Here is a 25,833-nt window from a genome sequence, read left to right as displayed (position 1 = left end):
CCCAAGTGTCTCATACCCAAACTACTATGAAATGCATGTACCTAAGTAAACTTAAGTAAAGTGTAATAATATCCAAGATGAATAATTATTTACACCAACACAATGTCAAATAAGAAGAATGATGTTTCTTAAACAAAATAATTGAACAAAGATCACTAGAAATTGGGACATAGATACATTCAAGATGTCACAATATTCTACAATGACTTGAATCGTTAAGGGATTCGTTGAGATATTAAAACTAGAGATAATGTGGCCCAAATATCTTACCTTATTTTGAAAGAATTTGTGATTTTTCAAGTTTCCATAATAATGATGGTTATGTAGACACTCCAAAATCTAGAGCAAGTGGAAAAAACAAGAATAAATATATCTAAATAGGTATAGAACACCCTATTCATCAAACTCATGAATATTAAGGAAGCATTCAACATTTTAAATGAAAGGTTGCCTGAACTCATAATGTCCATAATGAGTATTAAATATTGTTTGACAAATGTCAACCTCATTAATGTGAAGCTTACGGTACCCTGGCTTGAGGTAAATCTTGGGGAATAGCTTGGATTCACTCATTTGGTCAAATAAATCATCAATCATTGACAAGGGATATCATTTCTTCATTGTCACCTTATTCAACTATCAATAACCAATGTACAAGTGAAGGCATCAGTCCTCTTCTTCACGTTGATGATTGGTGCTCCCTAAGGGAAATAATTAGGATGAATATTTTCCTTCGACAACTCCTCCAAGAAAAAATGAATCTCACAAAGCTCTATTATGTTCATATGATAAGGTTCCCGAGGTATGGGATATACTTTGGTAACCAACTCTATACAAAATTCAATCTTTCTTAGGCAACATACCTAGAATCTTACTCAAAAAAATGTTTACAAGCTCTCTAATTAAAGGGTGATCATCAAGAGATACCTCTCGACATTCACCCTTAGTAAGATCCTAATGGTAGGATACATAGTTCAATAGTAGTGGTGAAGGTTCCCATATCCAACACACAAACATGCACAAGGGATTCTACTAACACTCTAGCATTGGTAGCTAACACAACCTACCAACTATTACTCTACCTCATTGTTAGAGCCAACATCACTCCATAAGGAATAAGGAAATAAAGGAATATTAAATAATAAAATAAAATAAAATGTAAACTTGAATTCCATTTAACATAACTAATGTTTTGACCATGGTTTCTTGATGTTTGGCTTGGCAATCATCTAGTACCACAAACACTCTTGGGACCTACCAACATCCCCTACTATAAGCTTTGAAGTTGCCTACTTGTAACTACTCCCCCTTGTAGGCATTTAAGAATAGTACTTTGCATAGTGACCCTATTGGCCACATGATAAGCACGCTCTTCTACCCTATCCTTATCTTGGGGCTAGTGCTGCTAGTAGCTCTCTTTTCTGAAATTGGGCTAGCTACTTTGCATTGCATATTTATAGTATGGGTGTCTAGGCCATTGCACAATATGGTGCTTATAATGATGGCCACCTAAACCTTGCCCATTATAAAAGGCCTAAAAATTCTTTTTAGTTGTTGTTATTGCTACGAAACTAGTCTAGGGGGTGTTGATAATGTCCTAGGAGACCCTATGGATTGAGGTTGAGAGCCTCACGTACCTAATCTGGATTAGGCCAAACCCCCAATTTGCACTTCAACTTGACCTCTAAACCCTCTATCTAAGTTCTCCTCTAACAATCTTTCCTTATCCATAATGAGCTCCAAACTCTTAAGCTAAAATAACCCAACTCAACTACTAATCCAAGAATTTGGGTCATGCAAAATGTACTACACTAACATGCCCTCATCCCCAATAATGCTCATAGTCTATTTGAGCTCAAAGAAATGATTCTCATACTAGTCAACTATCACACCCAACTAACAAACCTCATGAAACTCATTAGCATGTCTCCACCTATAGTGCTCTAAAAGATAACATGACTAAAAAATCTCCATGAAAGTCTCCCAAGAGATAGAGGCAATATCTAGATGATGATTAAATGCTTCTCTTGGTGTGTCAAGGTGGAAGTAAAGCCTCTCAAGTGCATGATGACATATCGACTCTTTGTATTACTATCATAGGGTGTTTTAGAAAAAAATGTTCCAATATCGACAACCAATTATTTATCTTAGACCCTCCAAAAGAATCATCAAATGTAAGTGGACGAGCTTGATGATATCTTGTGTGCTCTACTAGTATACCATCCACATCCACCACATGACTATTTTCCCATAGGGTGGCTCTTGATCCACCTTTTAATCTATCCTAGACTAACAAGGGATCCTAGAATTCCCATTCCCTCCCCTAGTAGGCTGCTCTCCTACAGACTCTTAAGAATAATCTAAATGTGTTGAGTGGGAAACCTCCTCATGAGGGATTGACCTAGCAATTATCTCATGAAGGAGATTAATAACATAGGACTGCTTAGATAATTCATATGTAGATTCACAATATGTTCCTCTTCCTATTTCTTGACCTAATTTGTATTCTGACAAGTAACACCTAGGAGGCATCCTTCAAATGACAAGTGTTGCATGGGTTAGAACATACATAATATTGTTTAAAATCCAATTTTAAGCATGCTATCATAAGGTTTATCATCATAGAGTAAAATATACAAGTAATAAACACATGCCAAACACATGTCACTCATAAGAAAGCACATAAGATAGGGCTCCCAATGTATGAACATGGTTCATAATACTAGATTGTTGGCATATGTGCAGAATATGTTGACATGATGATATTGTGTTGTCATTGATGTCAATATGCTGAAAGAATGAACCGGTAATATACTCAAGAGAGAACTGGTAATATGCTAAAAGAGAATCGGTAATATGCTAAAAAGTGAACAGGTATATGTGCTAAAGGTGAAGCGGTTTAATATGGTATGACTACCGGTTGGTAGTCTCAGCTGAAAGAGAACCGGTAATATGCTGAAAAGTGAATCGGCATATGTGCTAAAGGTGAAGTGGTTTAATATGGTATGACTACTAGTTGGTAGTCTCAGCTTCAGGGTTTTTGGTTGAAGTGTTTCGAGCCTGTGTGATTCAACCGATGGCATTGTGTGATGAGTTAGCATTGTAATGGAGATCAGATCATGTTGCCACGTCAGCCTCGTGCACGTGAAGGATCTTGCATGAAGGAGATTGATCCTATCTACCTCGGGAATGTGCGAAGTCTCTGCAAACGGTGGAGAACGCGTGATGGGTTATCACCTCCAAGAAGTGGTAAAGAATGATGGAGAATATCTTGAGATCTGTTCAAGACTGTTGTATTCAAATGCAAAGTGTTCAATGGTCAGGATTGAACCGACTAAATCGCTCAGCCTAAATGTTTAGGGTTTAGGGTTTATGTTATTGACCTATCTGTTTCCTATAAGGTCGATGTTGTGTTTCATGTTGAAGTTGTTGGCAAATGTTGTGTGTGTATCTAAGTGCAAAGATACACGATTCTTGCCAGACCAGATAAGAGGGTTGATACTCGCATAGTGTGTATGCAGAAGAAAGGAACTAAAGGGGGTCTGCATTGACATTGAGTGCTATTACCAGATCATTGTAATACCTGTTGATCTCTAATCACTTCAACAGTTGGAAAATCCCTTAATAGGGTAGCTTTAACTAGCTTGCTGTAAATCCTTTAACAGGGTGACTCAAAGCCATTGAGTTCATAAAATCCTCTAACAAGGTAACCCTTAACAGGGTTTAACCCTTAACCGGGTATTCTAGCCATCCCTTAAACGGGTGATCCCTAACAGGATCGGTTCCTAACAGAACCTGTTGTAACAGTCTTTAACCGGACTAGGCTTCAATCAGAGCGGACTTCTAAAGAGTTCAAAAACAGATTGTGGGTATTCATCCCCACCGTGGTTTTTCCTAGTTAGGTTTCCACGTGAAAAATATGTGTGTCATATGTGATGTCTTTTTCATGTGATGCTTTGTTGTTTTCTGTCAAGCGGTGAATCATGTTGATCTAGAAAGTTATTATACTTTTGTTGATAGATTACTTGTCTATGCACAAGGATAATGTGGAAATGAGGGTGTAGGTTGTGTGGTAAGATAAGTGTTTTCAGTTCATATCTTTCACAGTCTCATTGTGCTTAACCGATAGTATTTTGGTTTATGACCAGTGTTAGTGATTGGCAGTCAAGTTCACTGTTTGCGGTCAAACCGGTTCAGGAAAAGTTTTTGTACTTGTATTGATTCACCCCCCCTCTCAGTACCGGTTTGGTACTCACTGTTCATCATTGTGTTATCACAGATGTAATACCCTACAATAGAACCCATGAGATATTATCTAAGAAAACATGGTTTTTTTTTTTAAACAATGAGTAAATACTAAAACATGCTACCACAATTATGCACATGCAAGCAAATTTTGACATCCCATTGCAATGCAATGTTGCACAAATGGAAGACTTGACTCCACAACACCATTGAGCCATGGAGGAATTGTAAGGAAGCTAAGTAGCAGAATAACTTCCTACACTAACCTTGAGAGGAGGGTAATGCAAAAACTTTACGGATCAGTACAACAGTTATAAGAAACTTAACATAAATAAACATAAATAACATTCATACCACAAAACAATGATTTACGTGGGGAAAACCCTTTCAGGAGAAAAAACCCCACACTCCAAAAGTTGCCCAATATATTATTCAGAAATAATATATTGACTTAGGTAAGTCTCTCTACAACAAAACATTTTTCTCTCTTCTTGTGTGTCCAAGTGTATATCTAACAATTGAGAGCTATAAAATTACGTATAATAGACATCGACAAGTAATTTAAAATTTCAAATAGGCAAAAACCTTTGGACTACATTGAATTGCTCTACTGTTTGGCACTTTTTGACTGAGATTCTAGAAAATAAACTTATAGGACCTCCTTATTCACCTTGATTTGATTACATATGTTCGAGGAAAAGGCGTCAAGAGACACCATTTTAGAACTTGCTACATAATGATTTATTTTCATCTAGTTAAGCCCCTAAGTGTTTTGATGTACAACAATGACTAAAACTTGAGTACAATAGTCAATCATCTAGTATGCCCCTAGAAAGTTAATGTAATACCAACACAACACTTTTTATTCTTAGATTTCTAGATGTTCCAAATGAGTTAGATTTATTCATCAAATCCAACATCTTAACATAATTATGCTTTATTTGACCCATAACAATTAACAAGAAAAGGGAACATAAATCCAACTTATAAAATTTAAATTTAAGAGTTCAAGATTTAAATCCATGTACATAAAAATGACTCGATGAATTTTGAAACTAGACTTGGATGCTAAATAGCTAAATGTAGAATCAAATACATTGAAAGCATAAATAATGGCAAACAAAACTAAGATAAGATGATTTGTCAATTTTAATAAGAAAACATACAATTTATACATTAATTTAATAAAAGATAATCTACTTAAAACAAACCGAAAATATAAACTTCTTAAAACAAACCGAAAATATAAACATAAATCATCAAATAAATGGGACGTGGATTGATGAAGGCCAAATATTACTGGATAGCCACATCCTGACATGGCATAACAGCAGCCAATTTTCTGCACCTCAATACGTTTGCCAGAACGAAAAAAAACCGCTCAAAGAACAGGGCAATGGCAGTGGCAGTGGCAGGGCGCTCAGCAATCTTCGGCAACGCAATTCTGAACAAGAACAATTTATTTCACCTAAACAGAAACAATTTATCTCCTGCTCGTTTAAGGGCTTCAAATTTATCAGGAAAAGGGGAAAAAATTAGACTTAAATCCTTTAAACTCTTCCCATGTTCTGCCAAAGACCAGGTTATAGTCGGTGGCGAGTCTGTGAAGGCGTCGGAACAATCGTCAGATGTCGATAAAGTCAGTGCAGTTTTGTTTGACATGGACGGCGTTCTGTGCAACAGCGAGGAGGCATCTCGTCTAGCTGCCGTTGATGTATTTTTAGAAATGGGAGTAGAGGTCACGCAAGAGGATTTCATTCCGTTTATGGGAACAGGTACTTTTCTGTTTTCCCACTTTCAATTTTTTTTAGTTTAAGTTTGTTTGGGAAATGTTGTCTGACATTATTATGGGCCACTCCATTGTCGCGAGGACTTCCAAACAATGTAATTGTTGTAGGCTATTTTTTGCAATTGGTTAGTTTTTCGCAATAACTTAAAACATTAGATTTTCCTAACAAACTTTTCAAAAACTATTTACCAAGTTTTTGGATAACAAAATTTTAAAAAATTATTTACAATTTTTTGAAATTGAATCTCCTAATTAGCAAAATTTCGAATAACAACCAACCAAGTTTTTGTATGAAATGTACATAAAGCTGTTGGATTCACGAAAATGTACATGTAGCAGTGGTAACTTTTTGATTCCGCACGCACTTGAATTTTCATTCCTTTTTTTAACATTCTATGGGTTTGAACCTGGGTTCATGTTCGTAGTAGTTTGGAATGAGCGATCTGAATCCGAATCACAAGTATTCTCCTGTAACATTATATCACAATATATACTACAGTGGATAAGTTTGAACTTGGGTCACGCTTTTATGAATATCCCCAATTACCATTACAACACAATCCCCTGCATCACAACTTGAAAACTGAATTACCTGGAAGTTAATCAAGATTTCTAAACATTGGTTACGCTAATTTTTTTCTGTAATTGTTACAACACAATCTTGCCATGAGTTCTTCAGATATGTCTTGGAGTGATGGGCTGCTATATTGTGGTGCAGGATTTGAAACTGGGTCGGAACTCATGGTAGTTCATAATTATCATTATCTGTAATCCCTTGAATGGAATCTTCAAATTTTGTTAGAAGTCTGGTACTTTTTCTTTTTGTGGATGAGCTACCTTTAGTATGATGTCAAGTATGCTTGGAGCCCATTCTTAATCTTTTTAAACATGGGCAATGATCTTCAATGCCCTTGTTAACTTTAATATATGTTCACCACTCTATGGAATGTACTTCTTCTTACATCAAATCAAAACTGCATCTCCGCTGGAATTATGGTTTACCATATTATGATGGGAAATTTGAATTCGGATCATGCATAATCCATCATTACCATAATTCATGCATTATGCTTCACCATATTATGATGGGAACTGAATTTTTAAATTTAATTTACTTGAAATTATATGTTTTAGTAATTGTTGAAAGGTACTGTAATGTTCCCTATTAAGAGGCTGCCAATTCCTAAAGAGCAACGTACATTACTACTTATTACGCTATGTTAATTACATATTTAAACTATGGTTGCTCATTGTACAACTGATATTGTCCTTATTCAAGCTCTAATCTTAATCCCTTCTAATTCTCAACCCTGGATGGGGATTTACTTTTCTAGGGAGTGATGACACCACCTCCATAATGCAGCCCAGATTTCTGGAACATCAGTCCATTCACCCTTGGGGCTCATAATGCAGCCTAGATTTCAGGATCATCAGTCCATTCACCCTTGGGGCTCATCTATTTTTGGGATATCTCATGTTTGAGGGAGTCACAACTATCCATTTCATGCCCTTTGACCATTCATTAGCTTAATTAAATTTTAATTAATTATATTAATATATAATGTTATTCTTTTATATTTTAATTTTAATTTTATTTTTTTATTTAAATTTTATTATTATTATTTATTATTAAATCCTATTTCAGAGTGGGGACATTACAGATGCATCTTTCTTAATGAATTTCCTCTGAACTGCTTTTAGTTGATGCTTCCCTGCTTCCAGAAACTTAGCTTTAACTAAGATTTTAAATTTTAAACTTAAAAGTAGGGGATTACATTTATAATTTTATCGTAAGAAGTGCATCCTTAAGATTGTTGATATAGGTCATGCTGGAATGCACTCCATCATTGTTACACCTTAGCTTCTCCATGAGCCATCTCCACTTTTATTCTGCGGTTATTGGTCACCTTACTGTGTTTGTTAATTAAAATTGACGTCATACACTCGCAATAATTCCATCATTGTTAAGCTACAATCTCTTTAGGTGAATTTTCAAATTAAATTTTTTAGAAGTAGCGTTTTTCCAAATTTTGAGGATGGCAGGACAGGTTTTGCAAACAGCAATTTTGCCTCCATGTTGGGGATGAAGTGGGTATGGCTATTAAAATAACATATAATAATAGTATTTCAAGTTTTAAAGTACATATAGGTTAAAAATACCTAAAACTAACTTAAACAAACCAAATTTATAAGATAAGTACAATAACAATTCATTGGTTTCATAATATTAAATATTGATCTCTCGGAAATTAAAGTACATAGGTAATATTTAGTAGGTACATGTAATGTCTATGGCAGGACTGTTAGCTGGATTTCACCAAATTTTTTAAATCAACACAAACCCAAGTTCTTTCTGATCACCGAGATTTCATGTGGGCAAGGTGAGGGCATACAGAAACTGGGATGCGGACAATACACAATTAATTTGAAACTCACTAGAGGCAAGCTATCTAGTTGAAAATCAAAGATAAGTATGTACTATGTAGATATGATCAATATCACTGGCAGATTACGAGCAGATATGTTCAATGCCAAATTAGCAGATAACAAATGGATCCGATCAATTGCAAATGGATAGATTACAACAGGTTTGATCAATGCCAAACTGGCAGATAACAAGCAGATTTGGTTCAATGCCAAATTAGCGGATAATGAAAATGCAATTCTTGGTTGCTATCCATCCAATTGTTATTATAATGCAAGTGCAAAAAATTAGTTTATCTGGTATAGGACCTTCCAGATTATTACAAATGATTACCAATACTGAAATTTCTTAAAGAGCAGCAATTTATGGGCCAATATTAAATTACCACATGAACCAATACTGCTGTCGAAACTCGAAAGTAATCAACAATTAAATGAGCAGATATCCTCTGGGAATCAAATATTAATCATCAAGGAAAACACTTACAGTGATGTTTCTTTGAAATGATCAAGTTTGCTTAATTTCCTAGATAAATCTTTAACAAATACCCTTTAAACTGGTATAGATTATTGTAGTAGTGTTATGAAATACTAAAATGTATAAACACTAATCACCAAACACCAAACACTAACAATTTGGAAACAACACACAAATCTGGAAGCACACACAAATATTATTTGTATTTTTGAAATATTCCACACCACACAAACAAACTAAAATCTTCACACCAACAGATTGTTTTTTGAAAGTACAATGCAATATCAGCGCAATGGTAGTCCTTCGATGGAATTACTCCTTCGGAAGGGAGGTTTTTCTTCCTCAACTCCATTTGCCAATAGGGAAATTGTTCTAGGGCAAAGAAATGAACACAAAGGCTCTAATTCAAAACAAAGGGTTTTTAGATAAAATGGCGGAGAGATGTGAGTGAGCTATCCCTCCCTTTTTATAGACTCCCATGGAAACTATAATATATATATATATATAAAATATTTATTTTTCCCTCCCAAAAATCTATTTTAATTTATTTTTGTATCTCTACCCCAAAATAATAAAATATCAGTAAAAGTTACATAAGGATTTATTATGCCCCCATTGAGGCAGCCTAGAAGATAATTAAGTTGTCTTTTACAATGCATGCAAAAAATAATATTGAGACCGACTTAATTATTATTTATTAAAATATTTCCCTAACCCAACTCATTAACCTACGGCAAATTAGAAAATAGGCTAAGGGACCATGACGAACGCATAGGGCCAAAAAGAGGACATGATAATACATTGAGAAATAAGCTCAGAAATGGAAATCTTTATCTAATGGATATGTTGAATATATCTCATAATCATGAGAATTATTAGACTTAGTAGCCTCCCAAAAAATAGGACCCCAATTTTGACTGCACATCGTAGTCCTCATCATTTTGTGTCAGCTCCTCTATGCTATTGAGTTCTTCTTGTATTGTGGTGTCTTGTGATTAATGAGATGCAAGGCACTGTGTACAACAATAAGCTACTCTGCTCTCTTAGAGGTAAATTCCTCTTAACAATGTGATGAGGCTATATTTTGACCATTTGCTCTTAGTAAACCCACAAGAGGATGAGAATAGCAATTGGACACAATGATATTAGAGGCCCATGTAGTGTCTACCAGCTATTTGGTATCTTCTATTCTAAAATGACTTTGTCTATCTATTTGAACTGTGATAGGCATCAAGTTTTGTAAGTCTGATCCACTTTGTTCTATAATTGTTCCTTCTTTAGGGTTGTACATTTATTTGAAGGTCCTCTTGAGGTCCTTCTACTCATTGTCCTCAGTGGGGATAACTCTACTTGAATTTTTCAAGTACCATTTTGGATTAAACAAATATGTTGCCATGTGTAAAAGGGTGTTTAACTTCTCAAGTTTTCCATGAATAATGGGTTGAACATCTTCATGGTAGAACTCTAGGGTGGATTCTCCTCATGAATGTCAGCCTTCATGTGGCCAAACATGCAATTGATGCACTCATGGATCTCCCCAAGTCTAGTATTGTTAGAATCTCCATAATTGATGATTGTGAAAATTGGGGATGTAAAAGATGTGATAAACTTTGTATTTGATGAGAACACATCATTGACCACAACCTCCTTCACCTCCTTCTCCTAATCTATCTTGGCTACCTCCCACCTAGTCTACTCTTGTGTCATGATCATAATAACAAGGGCTTTTGCAACTCAAGGGTCCTCTACAATAGAATGAAGTATGAAGCAATTGAGTAGTGAGTGGCTTGAGAAATTCCTTCTTCAAAAAGGATCAAAACAATGCCAAATAGGTGTGATGGTTGCAAATAAACAAGTGCACATCCCTTGTATCTGCCACAATCTGCTTGAACCATTGGATTTTTTTGATGTCTCTTAGTGAATTGTTCATGGCATGCACACAACAATAGGTCAAATAGATATGCTTGAAGGTGGACTCAACTAATTTGTTTGTTGCTTTGCACACATCTTTCATCAGTAACCACTTGTACTATATCTTGAGAACTCTTCAATCATAACTCCGAGAATCTCGAATTGAAAATCCACATCCTCCTATTTTCTTGAGGAGTCAACTGCCTTAAGAAAATAAGGCCCATTTGTGAACTCTACATCTGTGATAGTGAAACATTGTGGCTTTGTACCAATCTCTTGATTTAATTTACCAAAGCATTCATGTCTTTGTTTTTTAAGTCGTCAATCTAAATGTGTATTTGTATTGTTCAAGAATTGCTTTTAAATTGAACAACACAAGTATGTAGTTGTAGGGATTTCTTATAATTAGTAAGCTTAAAAATATCTTGTTTAGTGCCGATATGCTAAATCACCTTAGAAAGCAAAAAGATAGGTTTATTTAGTTTGTTCAATATTTGTATAGTATACTTTAGAATCTAAATCACCCTAGAATACATTGTAAAGATTGTGCATAGCAAGTTCATAGTGTGCAAAGTAGGTCAGTTTTTTGTTTTACAAGGAGCTTCCCTTTTGATTTGAAGGTAGGCGCCGCTCTACCACACTTATTTCATTTGTGTTTGTAATGACCTTGGTTAGACCTAGGTCGGCCAGGTTATTTTATTTGCATATTTTTTTTATTAAATAAATAAAACGTTAAAAATAAATAAAGTATTAATAAATAACATTATTAAATAATTTGTGTTGGCTATATCATGGCCAACCTTATCTTTCTTTTTATCCGTTAATTTCTTAAGGCCGACCTTGCCTAGGTTGGCAGTTTAGATTGGTATTTAAGTGTATGCATTAGAGAAGGAAGGGTATCAGAGAATTTGATGATTTTTGCATTAAACGTATGTAAAGAAGAGTTGGCCAGACGCAAAACTTGGTCACTCTTCTAGGCAGGACGAAATCCTTGCCTTATTTAGTTATATATTAGCTTTTCATTCTACCAAGCTCTTTCATTGGGTTGGGCTGTGTTTCCAATCCTAAAAGGGGTTCAAGAAAGGCACATCTTGTCTGAGTGTGGTAACATTTGTAACAACCAGACATAGAGGAGCAAATCGACCCCCTAGGAGTTGGATATTGCTATCATACAGATTAGGAGCTAAAGGGAGATTTGGCACCCCTTCTAAGACGCCACTATCGAGTCTATTAGTCTGGAGGCAATCACAGATTACAGCTGTTGGGAGATTCAATAATATAGGATCTAGATTTCTTAATCTCCGATAGTCCTTGATTAGTGCATATTTGTTTTTAGCGTGCCTGATTATTGTTCCTTCAGGAAGTAGATTGTATACATGATTTTATATAAGTCTAAAAATTGTGCATCGATTTTCTGAAGCATATGTTTTGATGGTACTTTAGGATTATATTGTATTTGGAAACTGAATTTGAGCCTGTAAGGTTTAATATCATTTTGTGGATATTGTTGTTAGCCTTGGCATGTTTTCAAGGAACTGTAAGATTTTCATAAGTTGGTATATTTCAGTGGTATCAGAGCCGCCTTTCTGCCAGCCTGTGGATTGATGAGTGAGAGGGATCAAAGGTACAAGCAAAGTGAAAAGAAGAAGGCAATGGGTGATAGGAAAGAGACAAATCCCCAAGATTTCATTAAGGAGATCAGAGTAATTAATACCGGTGTGAGGGATGCCATGAGGGAGATGTTTCAACTTTTAAGAGGAATGAGCCAGCAAGTGCTGATAGGTCCGTTCAAAATGATGCTGAAGGCATCAATTTGGGTGGAGGAAAAGCTTCAGCTGGTGGTGAAAAAGCTTCAGCTAATGGTGGGAGAGCTTCAATTAATACCATGATCTTCAGGGCTAAATTTACTGACAAAGAAACAATTGAAGGTATTGGGGAAGAACAACTTAATCTAGAGGAAGACATGACAAGGCTTCATGAGGCATACTATTTCCTAAGCTCTGTTATCCTTGTAGATTTGACTTTTAGGGACTATTATGAGATGAAGAAAGCAACTGGGCATGGGAGGAAATGATATAAAGAAAGCAAGGCCGGCCAACATCAATTGGGGAATATTACCATCCCAATTTTTGACGGATCTGGAAGCTCATCAGCAAGAGCTTGGTTGCAAAAACTAGATACATATTTCTCATTGAATCTAATGCTTGAAGAAGAGGCTTTCAAATTTTCCACATTGCATCTTGAAGGTGTGGCTCACAAATGGTGGTACCATGGCTTGGTAACCCAAGGGCATAATTCAATCACTACCCTGGAAGACTTCAACCAAAGATTGATGGAGAGGTTCGATAGGAAGGATCCAAAAACTCATTTTAGAGAGTTAACACAGCTGAAGCAAGAGGGTAAGATGGAAGAGGGTAAGATGGAAGATTACTCAACAACATTTCAGAGGCTAGCAGTAATGATTTTTGATGTGTCAAAGACAAGGCTTATAGTCTTCTTTATACAAGGCCTGGCTGAACCCCTCAAAGGGTTAGTTAAAGCATTTAATCCAAGCACCTTACAAGAAGCCATCAATAGGGCTTTGATTTTTGAAGATTCAGTGACTAGAGATAGATGGGGTCTCAAGCAAACAATTCTTATGCTATCAAAGAATCCTCCTTAGAAGAACACGATACCACCTTAGACAAATATGGTAGAGATGTCAAAAAATAAGCTGCGAAGAAAAAGGTTATGTTTCATATGCAACCAGGTCATAGATGCTTGGGGAAGGGACAAATACATTATATCAAGGTCATTTGCGATGAAGACACAGACGAGGAGTCACAGGGAGGTGTGGATTCAAGTCTAAAGTTGCTTGAGGATAAGCAACATCCCAGACAAGCGGGCTGTAATGAACTTGGTTAGATCCAGGTCGGCCAGATTATTTTATTTGCATATTTTTTATTAAATAAATAAAACATTAAAAATAAATAAGCTATTAATAAATAACATTACTAAATAATTTGTGTATTCGACCTTGCCTAGGTTGACAGTTTAGATTGGTATTTAAGTGTATGTGTTGGAGAAGGAAGGACATCAGATGATTTGATAATATTTGCATTAAACGAATGCAGAGAAGAGTTGGCTAGATCCAAATCTGGACACTCTTTCAGGCAGGATAAAATACCTGCCTTATTTGGTTTTATATTAGCTTTTCATTCTGCCAAGCTCCTTCATTGGGTTGTGTTGTGTTTTTTGGCCTAAAAGGGGTTCAAGCAAGGCGCATCTTGTCTGAGTGTGGTAACTTCTGTAGCAAGTGGATATTGAGGAGTGAATTGTTCCCCTGGGAGCTGGATATTGCTATCATATGGATCAAGAGCTGAAGGGAGATTTGGTGCCCCTTCTAAGGTGCCACCGTTGAGTGTATTGGTTTGGAGGCAATCACAGATTACAGTTGTTGGAGATTGAATAACACAGGTTCCAGATTTCTTTATCTCCAACAGTGCTTGATTAGTGTATATTTGTTATTAGCGTATCTGATTATTATTCCTTCAGGAAGCAGACTGTAGAAATGATTCTATAAGTTTAAAAACCGTGCATCAATTTTCTGAAGTATATGTTTTGTAAATGTTGTTCAATTTACAATTCAATATGCAAGATGTATTCTAATTTATATTCTCTATATTTATGTATTATCTATCTCTATTATAAATCTGACTATCTTCTTTGTTTGGCAGGTGAGAGGAGTATTTATCGATTTCAATCTCCTCTTCACAAATATCAATTGATATATATATGCAAGAGGGGAGGACCAAGCAGTGCCTTGACCGGTCATTTCTTATGGACATGACCGATCAAGACTCTACTTGATCGCACCCTTTGATATATACTATCAATCGGTGTTTATTTAATTACCAGCCCGATACTAATCGGGGTCCACGTTACTTAGTGTACATGCCAATTGGTATTCACGATGTATGCCAAATGGTGTTTGCGTGGCATATTAACCGATGTAAATTGGTGTCTAAGTTAACCAACTAACTAGTGGTTATATATGTCAAGCGGTGCATACTTTGCCACCCGATAGCAACTCGATAATCATTATTAGTTTATTGCTGGGAACACATCCGATATAAATCGGGGTACATGTTTAACTCAATAACCATCGGTGATCACCGATATGCCATGCTATAATATGATTATCGATATTGATCGACTGAGTAGATTTGATATATGAATGAGGAATAATTATCAAATGAAATAGCTTGAAGTTTTCTGAATGGTTTATCGATAGGATAAATGATTGAATGAGAGACTTCATTTATCTCTCATTCAATCATTTATCTTACCAAAGCTACCATGCATTAACACTCCCTCTTAGCTAGGTAAGATAAATGAGAGCAGTGTATCAAGCATCACAATTCAAATGATAGTTAGCATTCTTTACACATTCTAACTTTCTAGGAAATCATATCACCTAATCACATGATATGAAGTATCACCTAAACACGTGATACAAAATGTTCATCACATTAATCTTGTGATGATAGGATATCACCTTAGCATGTGATATCAGTATTGCCTAAGCACGCAATACTTAAGGATAATCATATGAGAAAATATTCAATTCTTATCTTTATCCAAGTTGTGGTAGGTACACTAACATCTCATATAAATGTTTTACCACAACACAATCATGGCTCATCCATGACAAACCAGAGATCCAACATGATAACTGGTTTGGACATTATAAGATCGTCACCTTATAATGTCTCCATACAAGTGTTCATTATTTTCAGAGATTGTCACCTCTTAGATATGAACCTAGGGGATAAAATCCAAAATGTCCTATCATGACAAAGAAGTTTACACATTAAACATCTTATTGATATGTAAATACAAATTACAAAGCAAATTACCTTTCTATCATACCTAAACCTTTTCTGAAGTGATCAACCTTCACTCTGGAAAGAGGTTTGGTCAGAATATCTGCCGTTTGATCTCCTGTACAAACATATTCTAATTGAATCACATTTCTGTCTACCATATCTCGCACATATTGGTATGGATCTCAATATGCTTGGATCTGTCATGGAACACTGGATAAACTGAAAGTTTTATGCAACTCTGATTGTCACAATGTATAATAGTGGGTTTCATAGGTTCTCCAAACAACCCCACAAGCAACTTCCTAAGCCATACTGCCTCTCAAGCAGCCATAGAAGCTGCAATGTATTCTGTCTCGGTGGAGCTTTGAGCTACAGAGGACTGCTTCCTGTTGATCCAAGATATCATGGCTGAACCTAGACTGAAGCAACATCCTGAAGTGCTTTTTCTGTCAGTTACACTTCCAGCCCAATCTGAATCTGTAAATCCATGTAGGTCTATATCAACTTTCTCATATTTGAGACCAAGGTTTAGGGTACCTTGTAGGTATCTCATGATGTGCTTTACTGCAACCAGGTGTATCTCCTTAGGTTCACACATGAATTGACTTAAAGCATTAACTGCATAATAGATATCTGGCCTTGTATTCACTAGGTACATCAGGGACCCAATCATCTGTTTGCATTGAGTAGAGTCAGTGGGTTGTGACTCTGCTGCTGCTTCTTTAAGTTTATGTAAATTGGTTTCCATAGGAGAGGTCATGGGCCTATAGTTTAGCATTCCTCTGTAGCTTTGAGCTACAGAGGACTGCTTCCTGCTGATCCAAGATATCATGGCTGAACCTAGACTGAAGCAACATCCTGAAGTGCTTTTTTCGTCAGTTACACTTCCAACCCAATTTGAATCTGTAAATCTATGTAGGTCTATATCAACTTTCTCATATTTGAGACCAAGGTTTAGGGTACCTTGTAGGTATCTCATGATGTGCTTTACTGCAACCAGGTGTATCTCCTTAGGTTCACACATGAACTGACTTAAAGCATTAACTGCATAAGAGATATTTGGCCTTGTATTCACTAGGTACATCAGGGACCCAATCATCTGCCTGTATTGAGTAGAGTCAGTGGGTTGTGACTCTACTGCTGCTTCTTTAAGTTTATGTAAATTGGTTTCCATAGGAGAGGTCATGGGCCTATAGATTAGCATTTCGAATCTCTTCAAAATATCCAAGGTATACTTTCCTTGGTTTAGTATAATGTTGTCAGAATTCTGCCATACTTCCAATCCTAGGAAGTAATGAAGGAGTCCTAAGTCCTTCATATCAAATTCTTTGGATAGATCTTTCTTGCATTGATTTATAAGATGATCATTTCCTATGATTAATAAGTCATCAACATATAAAATCGACATTAGCATATCACCTTTATTTATTTTGTAGTAGAGATTAGGATCTGCATCATTTTTAGAGAAGCCTAGTCCTGAGAGATAGGTGTCAATTCTTTCATACCAGGCCTTGGGAGCCTGTTTAAGCCCATAGAGAGCTTTCTTGAGTCTACACACATGAGACTCTGCATTATAAATTTCAAACCTTAAGGTTGCTCTAGGTAGACTTCTTCTGAGATCTCACCATTTAGAAATGCTGTCTTAACATCCATCTGGTGTACCTTCCACCTCTTAGCTGCTGCAATAGCTAATACTGCTCTTACTAATGTATATCTGGCAACAGGTGCAAAATTTTCTTCATAATCTATGCCTTCCCTTTGTGAGAAACCTCTAGCTACAAATCTAGCCTTGTGTTTTTCAATACTATCGTTTGCAGCATGTTTGATCTTAAAAAGCCAGTTAGATGAAACAACAGATTTCTTAGTTGGCCTAGGAACAATCTCCCAAACATCATTTTTCATAATAGATTGATACTCTTCAGACATGGCATCCTTCCATACTTGATGTTCAAGAGCCTCTGATACATTGTTTGGTTCGGCTTTAGTGAGATCATTCATAAGGGCAACATAGCTAGTGAATTTGTTAGGCCTTTTGCTTTCCCTGAAGGTCCCTGAAGGAGCAACAAACTTCTGAGCTTCTGCTACAGTCTTGGTGGCCCATAGTGGTCTTTTCTTGAGGTTTTCTCTAGGTGGACTTTGAGTTTCACTTATAGTTTCCTCAGGATTCTCCCTCTGAAGCTTAGGAGTAGGATCTCTATCTATGCTAGGGGTGGGGATATAGACTTCAGGGTCTAGAGAGCTATGGGCTCTTTTGAATGCTAAGTCTTCTTCAAAGATCACATCCCTGCTTAGTTCAATATTCTTTTGACCAGGTATATAGATCCTGTAAGCTTTGGAGGTTTCACTATATCCTTCAAAGATTCCCCTTTTTCCAGAAGGCTTTAATTTTAATCTTTTCTCCTTAGGTACATGAATATAGACAGGGCATCCAAATATCCTAAGGTGGTTAATATCAGGTTTTGATTTAGTAAAGACTTCCTCAGGGGTCTTATCTTCAAGATGAGAGTGGGGACATCTGTTTTGAATATATACAACAGTGCTAGTTGCTTCTGCCCAAAGATTGACATTTAGATTCTGATCAAGAATCATAGTTTTGGCAGCTTCAACGATTGTACTATTTTTCCTTTCAGCTATCCCATTTTGTTGAGGGTTATAAGGTATTGTTAACTCCCTCTTAATCCTTGAATTTTTACAAAATTCTTTAAATAATTCTGATGTGTATTCCCCCCCATTATCAGTTCTTAGGGTTTTAATTTTATTTCCTGAGTAGTTCTCTATTAGTGATTTGAATTCTCTAAACCTATTAAGGATCTCTTCTGATTATTTACATTTCAGAAAGTAGATCCAAGTTTTCCTAGAGTAGTCATTAACAAATATTACATAATACAGAAATCCCCCCAATGAAGGTACAGACATAGGTCCACATACATCAGAATGAACTATCTCTAAAATTTTACTTGTTTTCCTAGTACTATTTTGAAAAGCACCCTTAGTATTTTTACCTAGGGCACATCCTGTGCATGCCCCTGAATGATATTGCTTTAACTAAGGTAGACCTGTGACAAGGTCTCCCATTGATGATAAAGCTCTAAAATTTAGGTGGCCTAGTCTTCTATGCTAGACTTCATTAGCATCTGTAGTTTGATGAATTAGGGCTAAGTTGGGCTCTGTGCATAGCTCATACAAGTAGTCTTTGACCAATTGTTTTAGCTTTCTTGATGGATGAGTTCTTTGGCCAAGCCAATATTTTGTTGTCCATGAAGGTTACTCTGTATCCATTGTCCTCCAGTGCTGATATTGAGACTGGAACATATAGTACTCCTCTAAGTTGTAATGATACACCCGACATTAGTTTGATGGTGCAGGTTCCAACTTTTTTGACTGGATGTGTAGAGTCATCTCCGATAGTTACTTCCTCATCATTCTCCTCTTTCATGGAGTTTAGTACTTCTCTGAATCTTGTAATGTGTCTGGATGAGCCATTGTCGATCACCCGGGACTTTACTTTGTTTGATGCTTGGTTTGTGAGTGCTGAATAGAGTACATACTTCTCGAAGTCCTCTTTCCTTTTAGATTTTCCTTTTTTGGCAAATGTGGCTTGCTTAGCTCTTTTTGGACATTTGGCAACATAGTGCCCAAATTTGTCACATCTGTAACACTGAATCTGAGAAAGGTCCTTCTTGAAGGTGTTCTTGCTGTGACGACTTTTTCTCTTTCTGAATTGCTTCTGCTTGCTTTTCTTGTTTGAGTTCGTGTTTAGAACTTGAAGATCTTCATCTATATTCTTCTGTTTGATACCTTTCTTATTTTGCCTTGATTCCTCTTGGAGACAGTCAGCCTTTAGCGTATCGAATTTTGGGAATTCATCCCTTGCACTGATGCCTTGGACGAATGTTTCCCATATGCTAGGCAACCCATCTAGAGCAATGAGGGTTAATTCTTTGCTTTGGATCTCATATCCAAGGGTTGCCAGTTCATCCCTTAGGGTAGATATTCGCATGAAGTAGGCATTGACTGATTCTTCTTTTATCATGGCTATGTGATTTATTTCTCTTTTTAAAGCCAAGGTTCTACTGGCATTAGATATCTCAAAAGCATCTTCAAGTGCTTTGAACATGTTGAAGGCCGTTTCATGTTTCCTTATGATGGGCATAATATTTTTTCTTACCCCATCAACTATGATTTTAATAGCCTTTTCATTTCCTTCTCTCCAAGTTGATTTGTCAGGTTCAGTCTCAGGTTCTGCAGTTTCAGTCTTTACAAATGATTCAACTTTATTTTCTTTTAGAATCATTTGAATTCTGAATTTCCATGCTGAGAAGTCATCACATCCTCCGAGTCTGTCTTCAAATTTGATAGCGCTAGCCATTGAGAGAATTGTGATGTTGAATATATGCTTGATTTGAATTTTTACGTAAAATTGAACAACCTCAGGTTCGATTTAACTATAGCTTTGATACCATGTAAATGTTGTTCAATTTACAATTCAATATGCAAGATGTATTCTAATTTATATTCTCTATATTTATGTATTCTCTATCTTTATTATAAATTTGACTATCTTCTTTGTTTGGCAGGTGAGAGGAGTATTTATCGAATTTAATATCCTCTTCACAAATATCGATTGATATATATATGCAAGAGGGGAGGATCAAGCAGTGCCTTGACCGGTCATGTCTTATGGTCATGACCGATCAAGACACTACTTGATTGCACCCTTTGATATATACTATCAATTGGTGTTTATTTAATTACCAGCCCGATACTAATCGGGGTCCATGTAACTTAATGTACATGCCAATCGGTATTCACGATGTATGCCAAACGGTGTTTGCGTGGCATATTAACTGATGTAAAACGGTGTCTAAGTTAACCGACTAACTAGTGGTTATATATGTCAAGCGGTGCATACTTTGCCACCCGATAGCAACTCGATAATCATTATTAGTTTATTGCTGGGAACACATCCGATATAATCGGGATACATGGTTAACTCGATAACCATCGGTGATCACCGATATGCCATGCTATAATATGATTATCGATATTGATCGACTGAGTAGATTTGATACATGAATGAGGAATAATTATCAAATGAAATAGCTTGAAGTTTTCTGAATGGTTTATCGATAGGATAAATGATTGAATGAGAGACTTCATTTATCTCTCATTCAATCATTTATCTTACCGAAGCTACCATGCATTAACAAAATATATTTTGTTTCTTATACACATAAAGAGAACTTTATATAGTAATGATTCATAAACACTTGAACATGACAATAATTCCATTAAACCTAAGTTACTGAATCAGATATGGTTATGGGAACAAGCATGTTGGTACGATACCTTGGTATGACATGTTTTGGGGGGTAAGGATTGGGTACTTTTTAGGTACATCTGTACAAAAAAAAAAATATAATATGTAAATATTATATATTAATATAGACTATTGTTTTTTTTTGATATGTAGGAAGTGGTTTATGTAGATAAAAAAAATAAGTACATCAATGCATGCCCTTGCCACAAGGGGTACAACAAAAGGACAACACAAAAGTGAGCTATCAACATATCCCACAAAAACAAACTAAAAAGCAGCAATGTTAGATTGCTGAGTTCTCAGAAAGCTCCTTCTCTAAGAAATTTCTAATCTAACCACTTTTTCCCCTTTTATGGCCGATCTGAGCAACATCTGGTGTTTTCCAAAAGAAAATTTATTCCTCTTAACCTCTGTCTATTTTGTCTTTGATGGAGGATGAGCCAATGCATTTGGATCAACTTTTGCTAAGGGATTCTTCACCCCCAAAACTCCTCTCCTTGCTTGCCCAATCAGAACATTGCCCCTAGGGCTAAGACCATCAACCAATGGCAAGTTCAAAGTTACTATAGACAAATCTGAAATCGTAGATTCCTCGCCTCCTGTTGGATTATTCCTAAGATTTGAAGCTGTTGCACCCACTAATATTTGGGAACTGATTGCTATTGAGACATTATTTATTTTGCCCCCACTCAACAAATCTGCCTCATGCTCAGGCATAGTAGCTTGAGGAGAATTTGTGGCCATTGGGATTTGGGAAGCAACAATTGCTGGCAATGTTTGGGTACTCCCAATCTGCACTTCTGCCTTCTGTGTTGAGGAGGCCCTCACTGCTTGGGGAGATTCAAGTTCTTTCCCCTTAACCTTTGAAGGAGTTTCAATCGAGTAATGGTGAGGAAGAGCCTTTGACCACCAAGACTAGTGCTAAGAATTTTTGATGTTTGTGGAGCAATTGTTGGCCATATGTCTAGTTTCTAGTTATCTTCTGCATCGAAAGGGCAAGCCTTCATAATATAGAGGTTGGGTCCAACTGTGATCACCAATCTTGAAGATGATGTTCGTAGGAAGATCCCTGGAGATATCCAAGTCCACAAGGATGCAAGCAAATGTTGTATGGGCGAAGTTGGAAGTGTTTGTATCTATAGCAAAAAAATCTCCCAAAGAGTCACTAATTGCTTCAAAGAAGTCCTTAAACCTGAACTGTAACAGGAGATTTGGGTGATGGACCCATACAGGTTTCACTGAAAAAGATTCAATGAGAGGGTTGAAATCTAGATGCTAGTGTTTGAGAAGCAGCAGATTTTGCCCCCAAAATCATCTTTCATGCAGAATGGCATTCTTGTCCTGTTTACAATCAAACACCATAATGAAAAAGTAAAAACCCATGTGCACAAGGATAAACTTCTACATTGTAATGCCCCCTGCTAGGACGCTGCCAATTCCTGTAACTTAATAATAGTTTTGATCTGATTTGATTGATGATCCAGTCACTGGATGCTTTGATTCCTTTCCTTTATATCTCTCAATGTGAGGGAGAGGTCACACCTCTTCAATATGTATGCCCTTTGGCAAGAGACACACCCTTGATGTTAAGTTCTTTCAAAATTCTGTGATCAAAATAGAAGAGATGGAGATATGATCTGAAAGTTGTATTTTATCTGCTATAGCGTGTTTTAAAGATGCACCACACTTATCAATTTCGGTGTGTGCATCCTCCTCAATGTAAGCATGCTATATAAGTGGATGAGGGGTTACGTAGTGAAGAGATATGTCTTCCCACGTGGGAAGACACATCCCTTCCCTACGTATCTCTCACCACACTATATAAACTAGTCACCGTTTACTTACCCGATCGGAAGGAGTGCGACTTGTTTGAGAATCGCTTTACCACTCGATACCATAAATGGTGTAACCGTTGGTCAAACGCGATAAGTTAACTTTGGTTTTATTTATCATTAGTTAACGTTAGTATATGTAATCAAATTAATATATATATATATATATATATATATATATATATATATATATATATATATATATATATATATATATATATATATATATATATATATATATATATATATATATATATATATATATATATATATATCGGAAGCATGAAATAGTATGACCGATGTTACAAAATTAACACTCCCTCTTAACTAGGGAGGACACATTTCATGTTAGAGAAAACATCACAATTCATCCATTGATTGTGAAGAGAGGAGATATACACCATAGTGATATTCAGAGATATGGTTCAACAATGAACATCAAGTCTCATGATACTCACCATAACTCATAGTTATCAAGTAAGGTATGTGCACTGGCATCAAGTCACATGATGCCTACCATACTGATAATGATTTCATGGCATGTCCACGAATATTATGTTCATAATATTCACCATGAAGATCTCTATCATAATTATGGTTTATTTAATGATATCAACCAACAAATATCTACCATAATGTCTCAGAGATATATATACTATCATGACATGTCCACAGATATCAAGTCACATGATATCCATCAAGATAGTTAAATTGATAATTGTAAAATTGTCACCTTACAATATCAATTTGACACAAGTGTTCATTATTGAAAAGTCGCCACCCTTCAATAATGTTCATAGAAGGCCCATGCAGCCATGGAGTCACACACATGACAAATAAAAGAGTTTACACACTAAACATCTTTAAATATATTAGTATATCAGAATAAATGAGACTCTATCTCAAAATTAAATAACATTTTCAACCATACCAAGTTTATCTCTAAAGTGCTCAATCTTGATCCTGGAGAGAGGCTTGGTAAGAATGTCTGCAATCTAATCACCTGTACTAATATAATTCAGTCGGATCACATTCCTTTCCACCATATCTCGAACATAGTGATAAGGATTCTCAATGTGTTTAGACCTGTCATGAAATACTGGATTCATTGAAAGCTTGATGCAACTCTGATTGTCACAGTAGATGACCATAGGATTTAAGGGCTGACCAAACAGTCCTACAAGCAATTTCCGGAGCCATACAGCTTCTCTTGCTCCCATGGAGGCTGCAATGTATTAAACTTCTGTAGAACTCTGAGCAACTGAAGACTGTTTTCTACATATCCATGAGATCATTCCTGATCCTAAACTGAAGCAACATCCTGATGTGCTTTTCCTGTCAACTATGCTTCCAGCCCAATCAGAATAAGTGAATCCATGTAGGTCAAGTTCTACATGTTTATATTACAAACCAAAACCAATAGTTCCTTGAAGATATCTCAAAATATGCTTTGCAGCAACAAGCTGTATTTCCCTGGGTTCACACATGAACTGACAGTGCATTTACAGCATAACATATATCAGGTCTTGTGTTTACCAAATACATCAAAGATCCAATAATCTGTCTGTAGAGTGTAGGATCTGCAAACTCAGATTCTGCAACTGTTTCCTTTAGCTTGTGCAAATTTGTCTCCATAGGTGTGGTCATGGATCTACAATCCAACATTCTAAATCTCTTGAGTATATCAATGGTGTATTTTCCTTGATTAAGGATTATACCATCTGCCTGCTGCCAAACTTCCAATCCAAGGAAGTAGTGAAGAATTCCTAAATCTTTCATATCAAACTCAGAGGCTAATTCTTTCTTACATCGAGAAATACAATTATCCTCTCCTGTGATTAGTAGATCATCAACATAAAGAATAAGAATTAATAATTCACCATTGATTACCTTGTAGCAGAGATTTGGATCTGCTTCATTCTTGAAAAACCCTAATTCCAAGAGATAGTGATCAATTCTTTCATACTATGCTCTGGGGGCTTGTTTCAGTCCATAAAGAGCTTTCTTTAATCTGCAGACATGTGATTCAGCCTTATGAATCACAAAACCTTTAGGTTGCTCCACATAAACTTCTTCTTCAATCTTACCATTCAGAAAAGCAGTCTTGACATCCATTTGATGGACTTTCCATCCTTTAGATGCTGCAATCGCCAAAACTGCTCAGACAGAAGTGTATCTGGCAACAGGAGCAAATGTCTCTTCATAGTCAATACCTTCTTTCTGTGAGAAACCTCTGGCAACAAACCTTGCTTTGTGCTTCTCAATGCTGCCATCTGCTGCATGTTTGATTTTGAAGAGCCATTTAGAAGATACCATAGATTTGCTTTTAGGCCTAGGCACAATATCCCAGACATCATTTTTTAGAATTGATTGATACTCTTCTGACATAGCATCTTTCCAAACTTGATGCTTGAGTGCATCTCCAACACAAGAAGGTTCTGCATCAATGATCTCACTCATCAAGGCAGTATAACTGGAAAATAGGTTAGGTCTCTTACTTTCTCTGAAGGTCCCCTTTGGAGCAGCATAATTTTCAGCTTCTTGAAGCATCTTTTTAGCCCAAAGTGGTCTCTTCCTAGTTTCGGGATAATTTTCTTCTAAAGGTAAGCCTTGAACTTCATGCTCAACATCTTCAGGGGTCTCCAATTTGAATCTCAGGGGTGGAATCCTCATCCAAGCTTGTAGGAGGATCTTGGTGTTCTAATTCATTAGAGCTTTTGGACCTCCTGAATGCTATGTCTTCCTCAAAGATGACATCTCTTCTTAGTTCAATTTGTCTTTGACCAAGTATGTATATTCTGTAGGCTTTAGAGGTTTCACTGTAGCCAACAAATACTCCTTTCTTTCCAGAAGGTTCTAACTTTACCTCTTTTCTTTGGGGACATGAATATAGACTGGACACCCAAAGATCCGGAAATGACTTATGTCAGGTTTGTTGCCAGTAAAGGCTTTTTCAGGGGTTTTAT

The 25,833-nt window shown here is 36.3% G+C and overlaps 1 protein-coding gene across 6 annotated transcripts in view; it reads left to right on the top strand.

Annotated features, from left to right (window-relative positions):
• The first annotated feature begins 5,507 nt into the window (after window positions 1-5,507).
• LOC131050980 (protein SUPPRESSOR OF QUENCHING 1, chloroplastic) overlaps window positions 5,508-25,833 on the top strand; it is a 381,968-nt gene continuing 361,642 nt past the window's right edge. For 4 of the 6 annotated variants that reach the window (XR_009358237.1, XR_009358236.1, XM_059207434.1 and 1 more), the window contains exon 1: window positions 5,508-6,020. Coding sequence is in view for 4 of the 6 variants with exons in the window: in XM_059207434.1 (XP_059063417.1) it covers window positions 5,642-6,020 (379 nt within the window). In the remaining 2 variants the exon portion in view is untranslated. The remainder of the gene's footprint in view (window positions 6,021-25,833) is intronic. The other 2 variants (XM_059207433.1, XM_057985303.2) reach the window with 1 other exon arrangement.

This window comes from Cryptomeria japonica, chromosome 6 (assembly GCF_030272615.1).
Source record: "Cryptomeria japonica chromosome 6, Sugi_1.0, whole genome shotgun sequence".
Classification (NCBI taxonomy): Eukaryota; Viridiplantae; Streptophyta; class Pinopsida; order Cupressales; family Cupressaceae; genus Cryptomeria; species Cryptomeria japonica.
This window is presented reverse-complemented; position numbering and strand designations above follow the sequence as displayed.